The 21,345-nt window shown below is 44.3% G+C and overlaps 1 protein-coding gene across 1 annotated transcript in view; it reads right to left on the minus strand.

Annotated features, from left to right (window-relative positions):
• Window positions 1-21,345, minus strand: part of LOC108620236 (uncharacterized) — a 41,249-nt gene that overhangs the window by 14,395 nt on the left and 5,509 nt on the right. The window contains exons 3-4 of the mRNA XM_018017137.2: window positions 6,326-6,857; window positions 1,127-2,407 (exon numbers count right to left, since the gene is read on the minus strand). Of these exons, the coding sequence (XP_017872626.1) occupies window positions 1,259-2,407; window positions 6,326-6,445 (1,269 nt within the window). The 5' untranslated portion in view covers window positions 6,446-6,857 and the 3' untranslated portion in view covers window positions 1,127-1,258. The remainder of the gene's footprint in view (window positions 1-1,126; window positions 2,408-6,325; window positions 6,858-21,345) is intronic.

The following is a 21,345-nucleotide window of genomic DNA, read 5'->3' on the forward strand; positions in this document are numbered from 1 at the left end:
GTAGCTGAAGGCGTGGCCGATCATATTAGATTATGTATGCTTCTCATGGTGCACTAGGGCGAGTCTTTCGCTCTATTCCTTTTTGTCAGTCTCTCAGCCCTCTCCTCCGAACTCTGTCTAGCCGATCTCCGTTAGTACGAGCACCGTCTGTCCATCATTATTTTTGTTTATCGAACTTGCTACTTATACATGTATGTCTACTTCTTCTGATGCAATAGCTAATACGAGTCTTTATTACTAATCCCGTTTGTTCGTCTTCACTCCATCCGACCTTCATCAGCTGGACAGTTCAGGTTGCTCTCTAACAAGATCAAGTTCTACTGGATGCACTACCGATGTTAACTTTCTACCCTGAACGTCTTGAAAATGAAATATCAGAGTATAAAGGTTTTCTGAGTAACGTTAGTAATACCAAGTGTTCAGGCATGAACATATGAATAAACATGAAGAATAAAGATCAATACGAAACTAAACAGCATCATAGTGTATTCGTTCACCAAGATTTTTCCCTTAGTACTTTTTAAATACCAAGCCGTTTTAATTTATATAAGGGTTGATGTAGTAGACTAAAATAAATGAAGTTCAAGTTAAAATGGCTAGTCAAATCGATAGTTCAAAGAGCTTGTAATTATGATCCTGGGTACCTCATAGTCAGGCGCTCCCCACTGGAGCACATCTTACATTTTCATTGACTTGCTTTGATTTTTTTTAATCATTCAAGGTTCGGTTCATAAAATAACAAAGTAAAGATTGTAGCTTTTTGTTGGAGTAAAATACATATGATCTTAGATTGAGATTTGAGTTTGCTTGAAGATCAGAAGAATAAAAGAGGTGAATAAGGATTTACACAAAAAATGATATGAAATGAGGTTAGATAACTAACTAAATAAACTAAATATATAAATAACACTCGATAATTTACATATTCTATAACACTCTCTTCGGCTAAGCCCCAGCTCAGGCTGACCTTTGGCAAAATTTATATGAAGTGGATGGTGTTTTGTTTCAATAGGGTTACAGGGTTTCTGGACCACTCTTAGGCCCCACTCAGGCTGACCTTTGCTAAAAATTTATATGAAGTGGATGGTGCTTTGTTTCAATAGGGTTTCAGGGTTTGTTTACTTACTTCTTAAGCAGGAAATACGTAGTGTAAAGTACAAACGGAGTTTTAGTGCTCTCTCTCTCTCTCTCTCTCTCTCACGCGCTCTGCTCAGTGGAAGCGCGTGCAGGACCTGTGCTGGAGTGGAGTGGGGCTGATCTAGTCGGGTCGCCGGCGCTTCCGACGTCGCCGCCAAGCGATGTGACTGTGACTGAAGAGATGGGCCAGCAGGCGAACGTAGCGCCACTCGACGCAGCTGGCGACCGCGATCAGGAGCATGGCATTCAGGCCGAGCGCCAGTGTGGCAGCCGAGCTGCCCAGATTGCCTTTGGTCAGCTGATCGGCGCACCGTCCGATCGCATCGATGTCCAGCTCGCTCATCACGCGCCCGTTCACCTCCAGCGGCGAGATGCAGTAGTTCTTCTGCAGAAAGTCGCTCAGATTGTGCGCCCCCTCAGCGAGGGGCCCGTCGAGGAGGGTGTGTATGTGGCAGCCGCAGGGGAAGTGATTGTTGATCAGCTGCAGGTGATCGACGCCATCCACGATGATGGCATTCGGATCGGGCGTCTCCAGCACATGGTTGCCATGGAACTTCAGATGCTTGATGGCGGCTGTGTGCGTGAAGTTGAGCTCCTCAATGGAATCGATTTTGTTGTTGAGTATCTGCAGCGTCTCCACCTGGGTGAGGCCCGTGAAGGCGTCGGCGCATATGACGCCCAAGTCGGACTCCTGCAGCGTCAGCAGCAGCACGTTGGACAGGCCGCGAAAGGTAAACGGCGAGATCTCCTTGAGATCCATGTAGGCCAGCTTCAGTAGGCCGACAGCGTCCATGCCGAAGAACGCGTCCTGCTCGATGCTCCGTATGCCCGACGGCAGTATCAAATGGCCCACATTGGTGAGGCTGGAGAACGCCGATGTCTCGATCCGGATCAGGGGATTGTTGCTCAGCAGGATCAGCTTGATGTTCGACGTGCCCGCAAAGGCGTTGCCCTCGATCCGCTGGATCTGATTGTGACTCAGCAGAATGGTGGACAGATTCTGCAGTCCGGCGAAGGCGAACTGCGCCACCATCTGCAGCGGCGTATACTGTATGGATAGCTCACGCAATCGGGGCAGGCCACGGAATGCGAACTGCTTGATGCGTGTTATGTTGTTGCCATCCAGCGAGAGCTTCTTCAGCGCCCGCAGTCCGGCAAACGAGTCCGGCTTAATGATGGGAAAGTTGTTTTTCGTCAATGCCAGATTCTCCACTGTCGCTGGCAGCTGGCGCAGCGGAATCTGCTCGAGTCCGCCCGTGTTACACAGCACCTGCACGAAAAAGATAGAGAGTGAGAGAGAGAGAGCGACATAGATAGAGTGTGAGAATGAGATGGAGTAACTGGCATAGAGGTGCTTCGGTAGGGCGGGGCAGGTGTCAAGATGCTAGTCAATGTTGGTGCGAAAAATTGAATTTGCGGCTTTATTGCTGCCAAATAAAATTAAATCGAATTTTTTTATGCTCTTTGTTCACTTTGTCATACCCTGTAAAAGCTGTAAACGGGTATATGCGTTGGTCAAGGCATATTTTCAAGTTTATATGATGTTCGTCGAATATCTCTGGGGTTCCTTCTCCTTTAACTAGACTCGCCGATATATATCGATTAAGCAAAACTAAGCTATGTTGATATGATATGTGATCTAAACATTAGTCAATTGGACTCTATACAATATTATATTGGGCAGTTTCTCATACTAAATCGGCTGCACGGGATGATCGGTTGTAAGCTAATTGTAAAACCGATAACTATCGATTGTTAAACTTAATGCAAAAAGTCTTGCTTGTGATTGGGAGATTAGAGTTAAGTGCATTGCCAATAGATGAAAAGCTCAAGTCGTTTAGGTTCAGTTATCTTAGGTATCATAGCTTCGTGTATCATCGATTAATATCGATAACAAAAAACCTCTGTACGCGTTATAGAATTTTATTTTATTATACGCAACACAGATAAGCCCCTCAAATCGAAAATGTGGCCGTAGCACTTTAATCGATAATTATCGAATATAGTTTCGATAAATTATCATATATATATAAATATCTACATGTATATCAGACTCCTTTACGCTGTCTATATACATATATATCTATATGTATAGTCTACTTTGAGCTCAGCTCATTTCCATTGCTCCAATTGAGTGCAGGGTATCTGCCTAGTCGCGCACTCTTTTGCTTGTTCATTGTTTTGTTTTGTCGCCGCGTCTCTGTTGCTCGTTTCGTTGTTATTTTCGTTGTTTCTTTTTAATCAACCCCCCCTCAGCAGCTGCTTCTGCCCCCGCCCCCTTTGCTGACCCATCCCACCCCCATCCCCTCGACATTGCTTTGCGCCACGCTTTTCGCAGCTCGCTGCTCGCGTCTCATCTCCTCTTTGTGCTTTCATTTTTTACAACTATTATGTGCTGATGCGTGCGTTTGTGGGCATACCTCCGCCCAGCCCGCCCCTCTTGCCCTGTATGGCTACAATGTCCATTCTAGACATGCCTCCTTCCATCTACTCCGTCTTTACACTCTGCCTTATCTGCTGTAACTCCTCCTGCTCATCCATCTCCTACTCCTGCTGCTGCTGCTGCTGCTTCTTCTTCATCTTCTTCTACTGCTGCTCATCGTCCATCTGTCTGTCGCATCGCTTGTCGCTGTTTCGTTGATGTCATCGCTGCCCGCCTCTGTCCAGCTCTTTTACAGTCCTCCTTCCTTTCGCATTTGCACAATTTTCATACGCTTCACCTCTTAAATGAACGAATTAAAAGTTTCATTTCTTGCTGCTTCTTCGTCTTCTTCGTCTTTTGTGTTTTCTTATTTTATTTTATTTTTCTTGTTTAACAATTGTTTATGCGACTGCCGCCAAATGTTTCATTTCAATAAGTTGCGCTGCGTTTCATTCTATTGTTCGATAAGCTCTATATTCCAGTCGGTAAATGCGCTTAAAGGGTATGAACTCTGCAAAGTTGTTGTATGTATATATATCTAAATATATACAACAGTATGCATTTGATTGGAACAGAAATTCATAAGTAATAAAACTAAAAATCTATGAGAACTAAATTGAACTGTAGCAAAACAAATTGCAAAACGTCAACAACTTTTTACTACTCTGCGCTTAAGTCTTATTTGTAAGCTATTGTCATGCCAATATCTTGTATTTAATGGGAATACCTAACTTTATAATATGGCGCAATGTGTTCAATTCAATTGAATTCGAGTCTCTTCTGGGTAATAATACCCTGAACCCATCGACCCTTTAACGGGCAGAAGGAATCATCGCGGACCCCATAAAGTATATATATTCTTGATCAGCACGACGAGCTGAGCCGATATAACCCTGTCCGTCTGTCCGTCCGTCCGTATGAGTGCGTCGATCTAAGAAGTTATAAGAGCTACGGAGCTATTTGGCATGCATATTCGTGTGTACCATACGCAGTACAAGTTATATATATATAACGATAACTTTTTATCGAGAATAATCGAAATATTCATTTAGTTTTTTCAGCCTAACTTGAACACTTTTAGACCTAGAGACTTCAGATTTACTGTGTATATACAGTTGAAGTGCAGAATGATTAGAATATCAGCTTAGAGGGTATCTCCTAGTCGAGCAGTCTCGACTGGAGCTTTCTTACTTCTTTTCAGTTACCTTGATGAGTATGTCTGCTATATTTTCTTCAGCTATATAAAACATTCTTTAGAGTGTGAAGACTGTACTACTGATCAAATTTGCCTACAGTCATGCCTGCCTACTGCAGCCTTGATGCTAATTGGCCTGAATCCAGCTCTGGCTCACACTCTAAACTGATAGCAGCTGCAGCAGACATTTATGATTTCCTAAAAAAATGGAAGATCTTACTGAGTATTTAGATATCCAAATATTATCGATAACCTAAACAGGAATATATGCAGTGATTTAGCTAAATGGTATCTCTCTTGTTTGGTCAGGGCAAAAACTTGTAGTTCTCATTTCTAATGGTCTCTTAGCCCTATTCAAATACCTAAGCCAACACAATTAGCAAACTAATTGACTGTGTTTTCGACAAGATTAAATCTCTCAACAGATATACATATAAATATATTTGTATATACATATATGGCTGAGCAGCCAAGTCTAAGTTGGCCACTTGAAGCTGCGCGGAAAAGTGGGAAACGGCTAAGCACAATTTTTGAATACAAAGCAAGAAGCACTTCTAAGGACTCGCGCTGCTCTTTTACCTCAATTCATTTATTAATAATTTTTTCATTTTCATTTTTGTTTTTGTTCTTGTGGTGGGAGGAGGCGGAGTACTGGGCCGAGTAAATCATTTCATTGTTCATAATCTGGAATAATGAAATCACTTAAGTTCTCAATTTGGTAAAAATGACGATGCCAGCAGCGCTCGCTCGCCCCATTGGTAATAAGGATGCGCATTAAGCGTGCCTAAGTGGGCCGCCGAAAGGGCGGTGTTGCGGCTAAGGGCGGGGCGTGGCATCATTTGTTTTTTGTTTTTTAGTTTCTGCCTCTTCTCGTGTTTTCTGTTCACATCCTCCAAACTATTCGCGCAGCTGGCCGCAAAAATTCTCGCGGGAGACAATTGAATACGAAAAGAGTGCAAGCGCAGGGGGCACTGAGTTGACTGACTGGCCGTATACCCTGTATATATAATTGTATCTATGAAAAGTGAATTGGCTTGCTTAGCATTGTTATACCGTTAGCTAGATACATATCTGCCTGTATTATTTATATCCATGGCTGTCGCATCTACCCTTTCTGGCGCTAGCTACAGGGTATACCAAGTGGTAGCGAGTCGCAGAGCAGCAAATGTAACAAGTGGAATATGCCATGCCCCCAGCAAATGCCGCCGCTGCCCCGCCCCTGCCCCTGCCCCTACCACTGTCCATGGCTGTCCGTTGTGCAGTTTGTGAATTGTGAAACAAAGGGAAATGAACATTTTTGCCCAACATTTTCGATATAATTCTACTCGCTCTCTCGCACTTTCTCTCTCGCTCTCTCTATCTATCTCTGTGTGTGGCCAAGAGGCTGACCAGGCCGAGGATCCCCAGACGAACTCTCTATAGGCCACCAGCTGATGATGATGATGATGATGCTCCTGCTAACAACTACAAAGATATGAGAGCGAGTGCGAGAGAGAGAGAGAGAGAGAGAGAAGGAGGGGGGAAGCGGGAGAGAGGGCTAGAGGTAGATGGTTAGACATTGTTAAGCTTACTTGAGTCTGGGACAAGCAGATGCACTCGGCTGGGCATGATTTGGATGTTTCGGTTTGTTGCGAGTTCCACAGGCAGACAACAGTGAGCGCAATTATGAGCAGCAGCCAGGAATTGCACATTTCACGTTTCTTCTTCTTGTTGCTGACACGACAGTTTGGCGGCGTAATTGAGCTCGATTCACTATCTCTCTTCCACACACACACACATACACAGGGAGAGAGAGAGAGAGAGAGAGAGGTTGAGAGGGAACGGACGGAAAGGGGCGTGATTCAACTGCTGCTGTTGCGTTCGCTGCTCCCTCGGCTGCCAGTTGGCCTTTTGCCTTTGCCTCGTTGCGTTTTGGCCTGCTGCTGCTGCTGCTTCTTCCTCTTCCTCTACTGCTGCTGCTGCTGTGCTGCTTGTCCTTCCTCTTGCTTTGCTGCTGCTGCTTACTTATTTATGTTTTTTATATTGCGTTATTTCATTTGAACTTTCTTTTTATATATTCTTAAGCTTAATCATATTTATTTATGCTGCTGCTGCTTCCACGTGCTGCAAAAAGAAACAACAAAATGAGTGAGAGAGAGAGAGAGATAGCATAAGATAACGAAATGACAATTGTGCGAGTTTCATTTGCACTTTTCCAATGCGACACTTAAAACTTATGACTTACTATAAATATAGATAGAGCTCCATATATATACATATTTATATCTATATTTATACATACATAACACTAAAGAAGCCTACACTTAAAGCATACGCAGAGATTGATTGAGGGAGAGTGAAAGAGAGGGAATGAGGAAGAGTAAGACAACATGCAAAATTGATGCGCAGATTAGAGTTGCTGTAGACAGCTACAGGAGTGTGAAGGAGGGTTAATGTTAGATCGACAGTTGGCATGAACCTGGCACCTGGCTGCGGTTCAAAGCCAGTGCTCAAGCTCAGTGTTTAGCTCTTAAGCCCCACTGCCCCGAAAACTCCGCAAGCTGAATGAAAAGGCAAGGCAATGCAAGTCATGGCAAAGGCCGCATTGCCGCTGACGTTGATGTTGGCTTTGGCTTTGGCTTTGAGACTGGGCACTTGGTTCTGGCTGGCTGGTTCGCTGGCAGGCTGGCAGGCTGTCAGCTCCTGCTGCCATTTCCAAAATAGCTCCTTGTTAATCCTCAATAATAAATAAGTAATGCAAGGTGGACGCCAGCTTGCAGCTGCTTGCAATAACACCAACAATAAAGCCAGTGCAATATAATAACTAAAATTGCTCTAAAGAGAATTTGCGATAAGGCGTCGCTGCTGATGCTATTGCTGCCGTTGCTGCTGATGGCAAGCGGGCTGGTGGGCCTGTTTGAAATGTTTAAACGCACAAATCAAATATGCAAGCAGCCAAAATGACAAACAGACAAACAGTCAAACAAGCACCTGATGTCCAGCTGAGCTGGGCTACGTACGGCTTTTAATTGAACATGCTGGGTAACTTGGCCTAAGCAAAATGTCGTACACAATGCCAAATGCGGACAAAAGGGGAAACATGTTTGGGGTCAGCCAGACACAATAAATATGCATAGGCATAAATCCGTGACATTATAATTGGAAAGCCAGCATATATGGCTGCAGGCGCAAAGCGGAAGTGTGAGTGAGAGTAAGAGATAATAAACGCATTTGCGTTCGGCAGCGATATTAAAGCACAAATGCAGCAAACTAACTGTGGGAGCGAGACTGGACGTGTGCAGCGAATCGATCGGCTGGCACTTTATGTAGCCGCCATGTTCCTCAGGATAAGTGTGTTAGTGCGAGAGCGAACGAAAAGTTAAGTAGAGTGTAGACTATTCAGCCAATGTTGCTAAGTGTGAGCGAGAGAAGAGAGAGCTTTCAGAACGAAGAGTGAGCTTATACGCATTGTAGAAAACTGATCTAAGCAGCGCAAAAGAGACAGATATATGTGAATGCACGGCAGTTATACCCAATGGCCGTTCACTGGAGATTAGAGAGTGTAGACTTTTGCTGACACTTAGTAGAGCGAGTGAAGAGAGGCAATGTATACATATATGCAGTGTGCCGTTTTACTTCTCCCACTGACAATAATTACATATGACTAAGTGAATTGCAAGTCTGAGTTGCTATCGCTTAAAGCTGTGGGAAAAGGAAGAACGAGAAGGAAAGTAAACTTTAAAACGTACGCGCTCATTCTGGTATGTGGTGTACATTGGCGGCCATCTTTGTCACACAGCGTGACATTTTGGCAGCATTGGGAAAAACCTTTGCAGGACCTGAAGCTATGAGCACACGAAAATCTGTGTGTGAAGCGACGCGACACGACGCGACGGTCGCGACGCTCGACGCCTGTCGTACCTCACACAATCGCATTACGTTCTGATCCAAAGGGATAAAAGCAAAATAACAAAGCTCAAATAATGCACAGACAATTGTGTAAGCAGCTGCTATGGAAGAAGAAGAGGAAGAACGGCTACAGCACGAGACGAGCAGCAGTAACAGCAGCGATGGCAAAAGGAATCACAAATGTGGCAACTAAAGCAGGCACCAGGAAACAGCTTAGCGGAACAGCAACAGTAACAGCTCAGTCTAGTTGCTTACTCTATGCGATATGTGGCACAGCATCCAACTGCCAGCATCCAACTGCCAAGGCAGACACTGCAATCGCCAATGAGGCAGCAAGAGAGAGCGGAGCAGAGAATAAGGCAGCATGCGCAGCTAATCAATCAATTTTATTCAACATTTTATTGAATTAACACAGTTGAAGTTGTACAGCGGCTTACGAAACAGACGTTGCCAATGTCCAGGTCAATATCTAGTGGAGAATCATCTCTGACCTCTGTTCTCTGTTCTCTGTCCTCTTGCCAATGCCTGTCTACCGCCTGCCGTTGGCTAGCCATCATTTATGCTGGCCGTGTCATCGTTTAAGCCAACATTATAGCCAATTAGTAAATAGATTTAATGGCAAAGACATTGCTCAGCATTCCACAATGCAATGTTATTATGGCCTTCTATCAATCACAAATTGTGGATAGATATTCCAATTTTGGTTATATAACCAACAATTATGTGGCGAACGTGTGCGTGTGCGTTAGAGCGAAAGGGTTAGATAATTGAGTGCAACAAAGCGATTTTAATTGCTTTACTTTTCACACAGTTATTCATATACAAATAAACAAAACTAATTTGCTGTGCTGCTGTCTCGCTCAAGCGCGTGGGGTGTACATTTTTGCGCACTTTGCTGTGCGACTACCTCGCTCTAACGTGTAACAGAGTACGTACACATATTTATTTGTAGATTTATGCATACTTGTGAGAGTGGAGAGTTGATCAAAGGCAAATGTTTGCCTCTGTTTGCTGCTGTCCCACTCGAACTCATTTAAACTCTGCTCGTATTGCGAGTGTCTGCTTTGATTGGTTGACTGATTGATGATCAACAACGGAGGCAGCAATAATTTCCAAATAGCAGAAAATTCCATTTTTCACAAAAATTTTTCTTTGTTCGTAATTAAATACTGACATACATGCTGTAAAGTTTCTGCTGCCAAGCTGTGAAATTTATGTTTCTCTTTATTATCACTTTTTGTTTAGACTCAACTTTGAAATGCTTTGTGTAATCGCAACTCAGGCGAATTAACGAAAAATAAGCAAAAATCAGAAATGCAGCTCAGCTGACAGTTTTGGTAGACAATAGTCGGATTTAAAGGCTTAAATTAATATTTGAGGAAAAAGTGATTTAACATTTAATGAAAAGTACATTTGCCGTAGCCAGAGTCGGATAAAGTGTTTAAACTTGGACGGCATTCAATTTAGACACAAATAGCAAATGCCAGCAATCAGAGTAAAGAACTTGGAAGCAGTTGAGCAAACTTAACCCATATGACAATTGAGTGGAGGAGGAAGCTGCTGCTTTCACTTGAAGCTTGGCAACTTTCTGTGTGACTAAGATGCGTTGCGGCCGATGATAATCAGGCAAGGAAGCAATATCTATAAGATATGTGAGCTCATAAGTTAATGTCCGTTTCACGAGCTAAATAAATATCGTTAAATAGATAAGCAAAGAAGCCAGCAAATAGAATTATTTTTGCCACGCAGCACACAGAGAAGGCGACCGCAGAGCCAGATCCATGCCAGAGCTCAGAGTCAGGATGTTGGCCAAAACGACAAACGACCCACGACGGACAAAGGACACAGGACACGGGACACGGAATACACTCGGACGATTGGACGATTGGACGATGGGACTTGGGACATTTGGACGTTTGTGTCGTTTGTCGTTAGTCGCCGGGGCCACATTCAATTGCTGCCAACTGGCGAGCGAACTAAGGGCTCCAGCACATATGAGCTGGCAGGGAGCACCTGCAGCAGTAACAGCAGCAGTAGCAGCAGCAGCAGCAATAGCAACAGCAGCTGGCAGAGGCAAGTGCTTGACCGACCACTAGCGTTCGCTTGCCATGAAGATAATTTAGAAAGCCGCACAAAGCACAAAGCACACACAGACACTGGGACAGAGGGCGGGAGAGGCAGAGTTGGGCCATCAGTCAATGCAGAAGGCTGTGTCCCGCTTAAATTAGAGAGGGTGAGAGAAAGAGGGAGAACATTAAGTAAGTAAGTTTTGTGGTTGCAATTGAAAAACGAGCTGAAGCTCTCTTAAAGCGGGCAACAGCGGCCAGCAATGTGGCCGACACTTCATTAACGTGGCCTGACCCGTTGGCCGCTTGGCTCTTGGCCATTTTAATGATCAGCAGCTGCAGCTGCAGTTGATCACAGTTGAAGCTGTTCAACGACCAGCTATGCATTTAATTGCTCTTTGTGGGCGAGCAAAGGACCAGCAGTTCACAATATTTTGGCTACTTGCCAGCTAGCAGTATTGCAATGTCTGTCTATGTATTTGTGTGCGTTTCTCTCAGTCTCTCTCTGGAGGTGTGTGTGTGTGTGTGTGTGCCCGCTTATCTTTTCAGTTAAATGCCTGTGCCTGGGTCGCTAATCAAATTATGAAAGCCTTGTTAACAACAAGAACAACAACAACAAGGAGAACGACAACCAGAACAATTGTGAGCAATGACGATGTGCATTGGGATAAGAATGCTAGTCGGAATTCACCTGGTCAGTGGCCTATGGCATGCATTGATAACCAACATACAACTAGGCAGGTGTTGTGTTGCCCTGTAATATGCATATCGAAGATGTTCGTCCGCATTTGAAGTATATTAATGTCAGTTCTTCTGTCATTCATCCTATTGGATCGGCAGTTGAGTAAGTGAGATGGCATGATATGCATGACAGCAGATCAAAACTCTACACATGCAGCTCTCTCCCACCCTGTCTTTCTCACGTACTCAGCTGAGCCCCTTTAAGGATGGCCGTCTTCATATACAGTTAAGCTGAATAGTGTGATAAGTGATAGATCGAAACTCAAGACAGACCCCTCTCTCTCTGTCTGACCCACTTAGCAATCAAATTATGAATGCGCTGTTAACAAAAGCAACCAATAGCAAACAAGAAGAGCTTTAAGCAATGTTGATGTATGTTCTGGATAAGAGTTGAGCTCAAATTTCATCTGGTCAGTCGGCCATGCGATGCGTTGTTAATCAAAAAGGCAAGACGACTCAAATATGCCAGCTAGTGCTAGCAGCCTTCAATTACCTGCACGCCTGTAAATATGCTAGTCTCGTGAGCTTTTGCTTGTAATACTTGTATCTTGGCAAAAGTTTTCACTCGTCTGTGCTCTATCAAAGTTAATATGATGCGCAACTTAGGACAAAGTCAAAATCTTTAGGAGTTCATGTGTATGTGTCTGTCTGTGTGTGTTTGCGTGTGTGTATTTGGCTGTGCGTGTGCTGCAGCAGCCTGTTGACGGTTCCATAAAACCGAATACATAAAACATGTGTTAAACTTTGGCCTACAGATTTACACTTGGCCCCAGACAGCGGCAATACAAGCGTTCTGCCCAACATCAAGGCTTAGACGCTGTCTATCACTCTTTGTCCTCCCCATCCATTCGTTCGGCTGTCTGTCCGTTCGTCCGTCCGTCCAGCTGTCCGTCTCGCTGTCTGGCCTTGGCTTGCCAAATTTGTGGCTGTCAACGTCAACGTAACGCCAGCCTCAACACCATTGCCAGGCATCATCTCTATCACCAGCGCCGACACCAGCGCCAGCGCCAGCACCGGCACCGGCACCGACACCAGTTCCAGCTTCATCTCCATCTTTAACGACAACGACATCATCGTTGTTCTTGTACTCGTTTCTCCTTGTCGTCGTTGCCTCATCATCAGCAATTCCCAAGTGCGTGCAGTCGCCTTTAAGCTGCCTTTGTCTAGCTCCGGCCGTACAGCACAGCACTTTTACACTGAGAGAAAATGTATTGAATAGGTTAAACTAGTACAATTTTAATCAATTCGCACTTTCCGAAATTAAATTATTATGAAACACAAGTAAAATTCCGATGAATAAATTAATGAAAGTATTGAGCTCATAATATGCATCTCTTCATTTCTTGCAGTGTAACTGATGGGGTTATATGTAGCTTAATAGAAGCTGCCGCGTGTCGCATGTCAACCATGGGAGAAAATAAAGAAGAGAAGCCAAAGCAAGCGGCGAGTGGCGGGGCTCGAGTTAAAGCTGTGTGAAGAGGGTATAACGGCACATAAAGCACGACAGCTTCTTGCCATCGCTTTGCTTTGCATATGCTGCGTGTGAAAAGAACTGCGTGAGAGTGAGGGAGAGAGGGGGATGGCGAGAGTGCGTGTGTGCGATGTTTCATTGGCTTTTCGGTGTGAAGAAGTAGGAGTGAGACAGGGACAGAAATAGTGATAGGGAAGAGGCCGGGGCATTGGTTATTGTGTTTATGGCTTTTTATAAGCCATGTCCCAAATCTGTCCGGCCTGAGTTATTGGCCAAAGTTCAAAGGGCTTTGCCATGTTTGTTGCTTATTTGGCGATTTTCCCCAGATGAACGAAGGGCGTCGTGTGTGTGTGTGTTTGTGTGTAATATATACTATATCTATATGCCAAATAAGAGAAATGATGAAATGAAGGGCAAACGCATAATTCAATCATCCATTCAATTGCTTGCCAATGATCAATCAATCGAGCATATCATTAATTAATTCTACCATTTAGCCAGACGCCAAGCACTTAACAAGCCGCATACACTCACTCACACACACAGTCTGTCCCTAAATGAGCAGCAAAAAGAAGCCAAGAACTCAAGAAATCAACAGCAGACAGAGCACAAGGCAACCCAACCACACAGATACAAATAGGAGATAAGCCCAAAAAAACACTTTCATAAGCACAAACACACACACACACACATACACACACTCAGAGTTGTATCAATGGGGTAGGAGGCGGCTGGGCACTGGAGGCGTGGCAGCAGCTACAGCTGCTTGGCAGCAAAATTTATTTGGCCAACTTTCATGTCGACGCCGCGTTTTCGGCTCGACTCGTAGGTCGTGTGTATTTGTAATTAACTGTTATTTAATACGATTTGCCTTGATTTTGTGGCAACAAGCTAAACACACACACATGGGGGATGGGCCCAGACCCAGACCAGGAGTGGGGTGGGTTTTTTTTTGGCTGCGGCATCAGTTGTAGAGAGTCAAGCGGTCGAGTGGCTCAGAGATTGTTAGACCTAAAAACCAAAAGCCAAACAGCACTTAAATCTGTGTGTGTGTGTGTGTGTGTATGTGTGTGTCTCATGTGGCTGTTGTTGTTGGGCGTCTCTTGTAGACAAGCAGCAAAAATGCTGCGATTTAATTTGCCAAAGTTTTCGACGCCTTCGCCAGTTTTATCGCTTGTTCAAAATACCCTGTAACCGCATAAGGATAAGCATGACTTATGCATGCAGTCTTATGTATTTTAATCAATATTTATGAATTCCATATTGTCTGATTGAATGGCTGATTGATTGCTATTTAACTAATTTACAGCTTTTCACACAAATACCAATATTTTGTTCGCTTAGCTAACTGATTGAGGTACGAATACATAGATTGATTGATTGATTGAAGTTGGCACTGAACTGACCATGTTGATGATTGAATGATTAACCAGTTGAGTGATGTACTGAGCTATTGATTGCTCAACAGACGAAGACCTTATTGATTGATTGATTACTAGATGATCCTTGACTGATTGATTGGCAGACAAAGTTAATTATAATTGATTGATAGATGTTCTATTAGCTTGTCGATTGACTGAATGACCGCACAATCGATTGACTATTGATTGCTGGCTAATTGACTGCGCAAATGCGTTCAATTCTCCTACAGGGTATTGCCACTTCGATCACACACACGCCACACACTTGGCCTAGCCTTGTTGTTTGTTCGGCTAAGTAGTTGCTGATGCTTCTACTGCTGTTGTTGTTGCTTTCTTGTTCTGGCTGATATTGATAAATGTTGTTGTTAAGAGGAGGAGCAGCAGGAGCAGGAGCAGGAGCAGGAGCAGGAGGAGGAGATGTAGGAGGAGGACAGCTTGTTTGCTGCTTAATGATGATACTTCTCGCTGTCAGGTCGGCATCTAGTTGAGTCGCTCAGTTGGTGATTTGTCATTGATAAGGGTGACGACAACAGGTGGGGAGCTTCGCACGAGGACTTATATTAGCTGATTGGAGATAAGCAGGATAACACCTGGATAACATCGCAAACATGTTGCCAAAAGTTCAGTCAGCCAGCCGAAAACTTAGTTTGCCAACAAATTGCGATTTGTGGCAAAACTCAAAAGTTTCTGGCCAAAAAGGTAGCAACGAACCTACAGAAATATATATTTGAATTCATGTATGTGTGGGCATGTTTGTCTGTGTGTGTGCATGTATCGAGCGACATTTATGCGTGTTGCATATGTGTGGCGCATGGAAGTCGGAAAACCATTTCTGTCCACAATTTCAAATAAAACTCAAGAGCTATCAGAAGTATGACACACTTATGTAGAACTAAATATACACAAGTGTAGCATACTTTGCTGCAGCTTTTCAGTTTTACATGGAATATATATATAAATTGGTTTGAATTGTTTTAAACTGGGTATTTAGGCAACAGCTGCCAAGAATTTGTGTATTTCTCTATTCATCTCTCGGTCTTCTCTCTTTCAGACTCGCTCTTCTCCTTAATTTTGTGTCTCTCTTTTGTTATTCATTACCCGTCACTCTCTGTCCCATTTTTTGCATCTCTGATTTACACCTTTTGTGCATCTGCTCTATAAATATACCTACAACTATTGGAAACTGTCAATTTCAATGGAATCGAGAGAGAGAGAGAGAGAGAGAGAGAGTTTTGAATGCATTGCATGGCTAAAGACTTAATGAATTTGATATCATCAACTGGTCTCAGCTTACACAGAGCTGTGCTAACTTTTGTGACATTCGAAACTCGGAGATGAATTTATGTTCAGAATTCAAAAAGTTTTCTCTTCGTTACAGCAGAAAAGAGAAGAGAAAAATCAACAATGTATAGCAATCCATCTATCAATTATATAGTATACAAACATATATACCGCAGTATAGACACTATATACACATATAAGAATTCCCCTGGATTTAGTCTTTGTATTAAATTCGATTTGCAAGCACGAAAATCAAATTTCAATACGAAAAACCAAAAGCAAAATGTTTCAAGGTGAATTCAGTGGGCGCTAGGGGGAGGGGGAGGGAAGCGGAAGCGATGACGTTGGCAAAAAATACACAAACAAACAAAACCAAAAACAATGAAATGATGATGTTGTAAAAGAAGCAGAAGAAGAAGAAGAAGAAGCAGAAACAGCAACAACAGTCATAAGAACAACAACAACAACAACAACAACAGCAAAGAGGCTATAAAAACATGTGTAACTAGACGGCTTACAAGGATCACGCACTCAGTGACACTTAATGCGCCCAGCCACGCCTCTCCGCCCACTGACAATGATACGCGACAGACGCACACACACACACACACACTCACTCGCACACACAGATAGCCAGAGTCAGGCAGAGAGTGAGCACGCTGAGCGAGAGACAGACAAACGCAATTAGCTTTTAGCCATCATAACATTATGAACGCTGAACTGACAGACGACAGCGACGTCGACAGCGACTGAGACTGAGACTGAGGCTGAGCCAGTGACAGCGACTGCGACTGAACGACTGCTAACTGCTAATGATGAAGAGGCGAACGGCAGAGGCGTGCGGAGGAAGGGGGCGCAGCAGTTGAAATCTGCAATAGAGACGTAGATGTTAGATGAATGAAGAGAGAAGGGGAAGAGGGTGAGAGAGAGAGAGGGACTGAGGGAGACTGTAAACTGAAGCAGCAGCAGCAGCAGATGAAGAGGGGGCGATGTGGCTTGTGGTTGGGCGAGAGGCCACGGACTAGGGGCAGGAGGCGGTGGTTCCGGAAGGGGGGGAGGGGGGTGGGGGCGCAGCACATTATATGTTGATGTGCAGAAAGCAGAGCTCACGGCGCTGCCAACAATGCCGTTAACTTGTGTCGAGATTAAAATAAGGACACTCGCCGAGCGGAAAGCAAAAAGGGCAGCCAGAGCCGGCGAACGGGCGAGCGGGCGAGTGGGGGCGTGGCTGAGAGCAAACAGCCATGGACGGGCAGAGGCTACGTGCCACACGCGCTGTCGTGTTGCTCTTGCTCTTGTTGTTGTTGTTGTTGTTGCAAGTTGTGTGACTCGCATGAGTTGCAAGCTCTGGAAGCTTTGTTTATGATGTCAATTGCGAACCGAAGTGGCAGGGCAGACAGGAGGTGGCGGCGGCGGCGGCGGCGCTGGCGGGGGCATGGCACGAGCTGACTTTGAATAGGGTGGCAGTGAGGGAGAGAGACGAGGGGTGGGGTGAGTGGGGGGAGGAGGACGTCGAGTCTCGCCTGGGCAGCTGCCTAAAAATGACTGCGTAAATGATGATATGAGATTTGGGGAACACATTTTCTGCGGTGTCATTTGGCTCTAGCGGAAACGGATATATGAACAGGAAGCAGCAGGAGGAGGGTGGCGGCAGGACGGCTGCTTGTCAACTGTCAAGCGGCGGAAACGGAAGGAAATTATTTAACACATACCCACACAGACGCAGCAAGAGAGAGAGACAGAGAGAGAGAGAGAGTCGGGTTAAGGCAGGCAACAGGCATTAGATGCGAAGCAACTCCGTCTCTCTATGTGCGTGTGTGTGTGTGTGGGTGGGGGGCACTGCAAGTGGGAGATTATGTGGCACGATAATCATATTACGATTATGTCGCGTAAAATTTGCGCCACTCGCAGCGGCAGTTTAAGTGAAGTGAACTCCGCAGCTTGAAGCGCGGCAGACAGACGAAATGAAAAGCGGATGGTGGCGAGCGAGGGGGGGGGAGGGCGACAGTGGCAAAGGATAGACAGTAAAACATCAAATAATACAGTCGCAGTCAGACTCGGAGTCGGAGTCGGAGATGGAGGTGGAGCAAAGGGCTGCGACGTGCACAACATTGACTTTTGCCCCAGCTAAACAAATTCATTATAATGATATTTTTACATTTTTACGTGGCACGAAGGGACAACGGGAAACTAGCTAGCTGCAGAGCGGGAGCGAAAATGACAGACAGAGCGACAGAGCGAGAGAGCGGGACAGGAAGTGGGAGGGCAGTTAATGTGGGCTGTTAGGAAGTGGCGGAAATGGCTTCATAATAATGCTCATATATTTATTAGGGAGTTCTTGTGGCGGCGAATGAAAAAACCAAATGCCGGACCGCAGCTAGAAACTCAAATTAAATATTTTGCAATGTGTGTGCCTGTGGGCAGCCAGAAAGAGAGAGAGAGAGTGAGCAGGAGAGGGAGAGCTGTAGAGCTATTTAAAGTGAGCTATGTGTGAATATGCAGTTACACAAAAAGATAGTTGATTTGATGTATAAATATTTTAAAATGGTTCGCTCATTACTGTGAAGTGAGGCTAGAAATATGTGAAAGCAGACTGATGGCAGGCTCATATGATAAATGTAATCTCCCTTTATCTGTATATGAAAAACAAAATGAATTTCACGTTAGACACTGTATATGTATGAGTATTACTTTATCTCTCAATTTATATATTTTCATCTTCTATATTCTTTATCGTTCTTTCAGTCTATTTAGATCTGTATACCTCTGTTTTCAATTCTTCTCTCACTATCTCTCTCTCCTCCTCTCTTTCCCTCTCTCTCTCTCTCTCTCTCTATCTCTCTCTCTCTCTTTCTATATCATGCACATATGTACACTTCCTACCATATCTCCTTCTCTATATGCATCTCTTTCTCTCTCTCTCTCTCGATCTATCATCTTCTTCATCTCCTTTCTCTCTCAACCGCTCTCACTTTCTCCCTCGATATTCCTTCCTTTCATCTTTATCCGTCTCTCTCTCTTTTCTCTCAATCTCTCGCTCTTTCTTAACAAAAAACTCGATCCATTTATAATTTTCTCTTTCATCTCTGTCACTCTCTCCTCCTCTCTGTCTTTTTCTCCCCCTCTCTGTTTTTCTCTCTCTACTTCCGTTCTTCTCTCTTTCTCGCTTACCATTCTCCCTCTCTTCACTCCATTTCTCCACAGTTTCGTCTATCCTTCAGTTTTGTCTATTCCCTTTATTTGCCTCTGATTTCTCTCCCACTCACCTTCTGCTTCACCCTCCTTCCGGCTCATCTTTCTCTTGCTTCTACACCTGTGATCCTTCATAAATCTTTCCTACGTATTCAGATGCTCATTTACCTCACATCATATATATAAATATGTATATCTTTTTTAAGAGGAATACGTGGAATGTCTTCAAGAGCCCTTCACATCTCACTTCTCAGTTCCGCTCTGCAGCTTCCTTCGTTTCCATTGTTAGCTAATTGCACTGGCATCTCCTGGCATTCTTGATGTTGGCATGCAGCTTAGGCAAAAGTATGCCAGAGATACACTGAGACAAACAAGCCACTGGCTTAGCCTTAATTAAAATGAATTGATATGGTTATAGGGTGGGAGAAGTTCATCCATCTCTCTCCCTCTCTGTCTGCCTCATTAGCATGGGAACTACTTGGGGCTACTTAGGGCTACACTTGATGTCTATGGCTCATGCTTCACCCAGTCACATTTCACAGCCCCGTTTTCGCTCAGTGTACAAAGTGTTTAATTGTTTAAATGTTATTTCATTGAATGGCGAACGCCCACAGCGAGACAGCGAGGGCTGCTCGCCTGTGGGCGTGGCACTTGATTAAAGGCTGAGCTACAATTTTTGCCAGCACACACAGACAGATGGGAAGAGAAAGAGACAGGGAGGGAGCGAGGTAGGGAGGCAGAGAAGCGAGCTGAGAGAAACGCTTAGCGTTAATGTTCTTCATTTATTGTCATTGTTGTTAATGTTTTTCGTGTATGTGTGTGCGTGAGAAAAAAGCATTTGCATGCCAAGTGAGCGAAAAAAGGGGTAAAGAATGTGGGAACAGGAGGGTGAGGAGGAGCCGAGAGCTGGCTATAAGTGGAAATGGGGTCTGGTTACGTGGTTAGCGCAGAGATTTTGCTTGAATGATTTTTATTGCTCGTTTGTAGTAAATTTGGTGTGTAATTAGAGAGAAAGAGAGAGAGAGAGTGAGTGTGAGAGGGGGGAGAGCAGAAGAGACCGAGAGCGTGCGAGAAATAGAGGCATAAATGAAGAGAAGCAGGGAGAGAGAGAGAGAGAGAGAGAGAGAGAGATTGCAGCCCAAAGTAAAATACGGTTTATTACAACGTGTGTGTATTCATGTGTGTGTGTGTGTGTGTGTGCGTGTGTGGGTGACAATGGCGAAACCCAACTGCAACCGAAAAACCAACCAAAAGGAAAAGAAGCAGCAGAAGCTGTTAGCTGGAAGCAAAAGCGGAAGGATTGCGACAGCATAAAGAATGCCAAAATGCCAAATGCTAAACGGGCCGAAAATGAAATTCTGTTGCAACAAACAGAATGAGCGAGACAGCGAGAGAGCAAGAGCAAGAGAGAGTGTGCGAGAGAGGGGCAGCTGCAACACGGCCCCGGGGTCAAAAGTCGACCAGATGAGAATGATAAGTAGTGGACGCAGTGCTCCATGATAAGCGGTAGCTGCAGTCGAATGCTTGATGCGGCAGACCCTAGCTAGTATACCCTGTAAAATGCCGCAGTCGAACGAGCAGCGCGGTCGCAAGTGAAACTAAAAAAAACAAAAATAATTATATAAGAAGAGACGTTAACAATTTGTAGTTTCTATTTATTGTTGATAGCTGCAGATACCCTGTATTTCTGAAAGTAGCAGTGCCGCTGCCTACAGATATGGCTATAGGGTATGGTGCATTCTTGCTGATATACTTGTTCATTTCAATGAGCTTATAGCTTGTTATAGGGTATTATGCAGTTTACAGGGTATATGTGTGTCAAAGTGCGCGTGCAATCGTTGCGAATGCTTTTGCTAGGATACCTCAGGGTCAAATAATTTAGAAATGTAATTCAGTTTCTTTGAAAATTTTTACAGGGTATGCTCAAGCGTGATAACATTATGCTAAAAGCCATCTTTAAGAGTTTTGTTGCTTAGTTACAGGGTATATGTCGGTCAGGGATGAGTAATATAGATATATCGTATATTTTACAGCTGTCAAATTTATTACGAGGTATATAGAAGTCTGGCAAGTTTATGAGAGGGTACAAACAATCCCGATATATTGTATGAAGAATGTACTACATATACAGGTCACATACATATTTCTGCAATCTTAGTTACAGGGTATTTCGATAGTCTGGCAAACTATTTCTGCTGCTCGAATAAAACTTGTTTTATTTGTTGCATTTCGCAGAGCTAAAGAAATTTACTCGTTACACCAAATGTAGCTCTGCCTGCTGGGTGTGCGACTCTGCGAGTGTGTGTGTGTGTGTGTGCACGAAAAGGTGCAGTGAGTAGTGCAGGAGGAGGTGGGGACAGGGGGGGCGTGGCGTGCAGCTACTGTTGTTGCTGTGCTGTGGTCTGTCGGTCGTGCTAGCTGCCAATTGGCATGTTTTGGCCAACGTCTGGTGACGCCTCTTAAAGGCGCAATGCGAATAAAGCGAATGCGAATGCGAATGGGACTGAGACTCAGACTGAGACTGAGACAGG

This window comes from Drosophila arizonae, chromosome X (genome assembly GCF_054131065.1).
Source record: "Drosophila arizonae isolate 15081-1271.41 chromosome X, UAZ_ARI_1.0, whole genome shotgun sequence".
Lineage (NCBI taxonomy): Eukaryota > Metazoa > Arthropoda > Insecta > Diptera > Drosophilidae > Drosophila > Drosophila arizonae.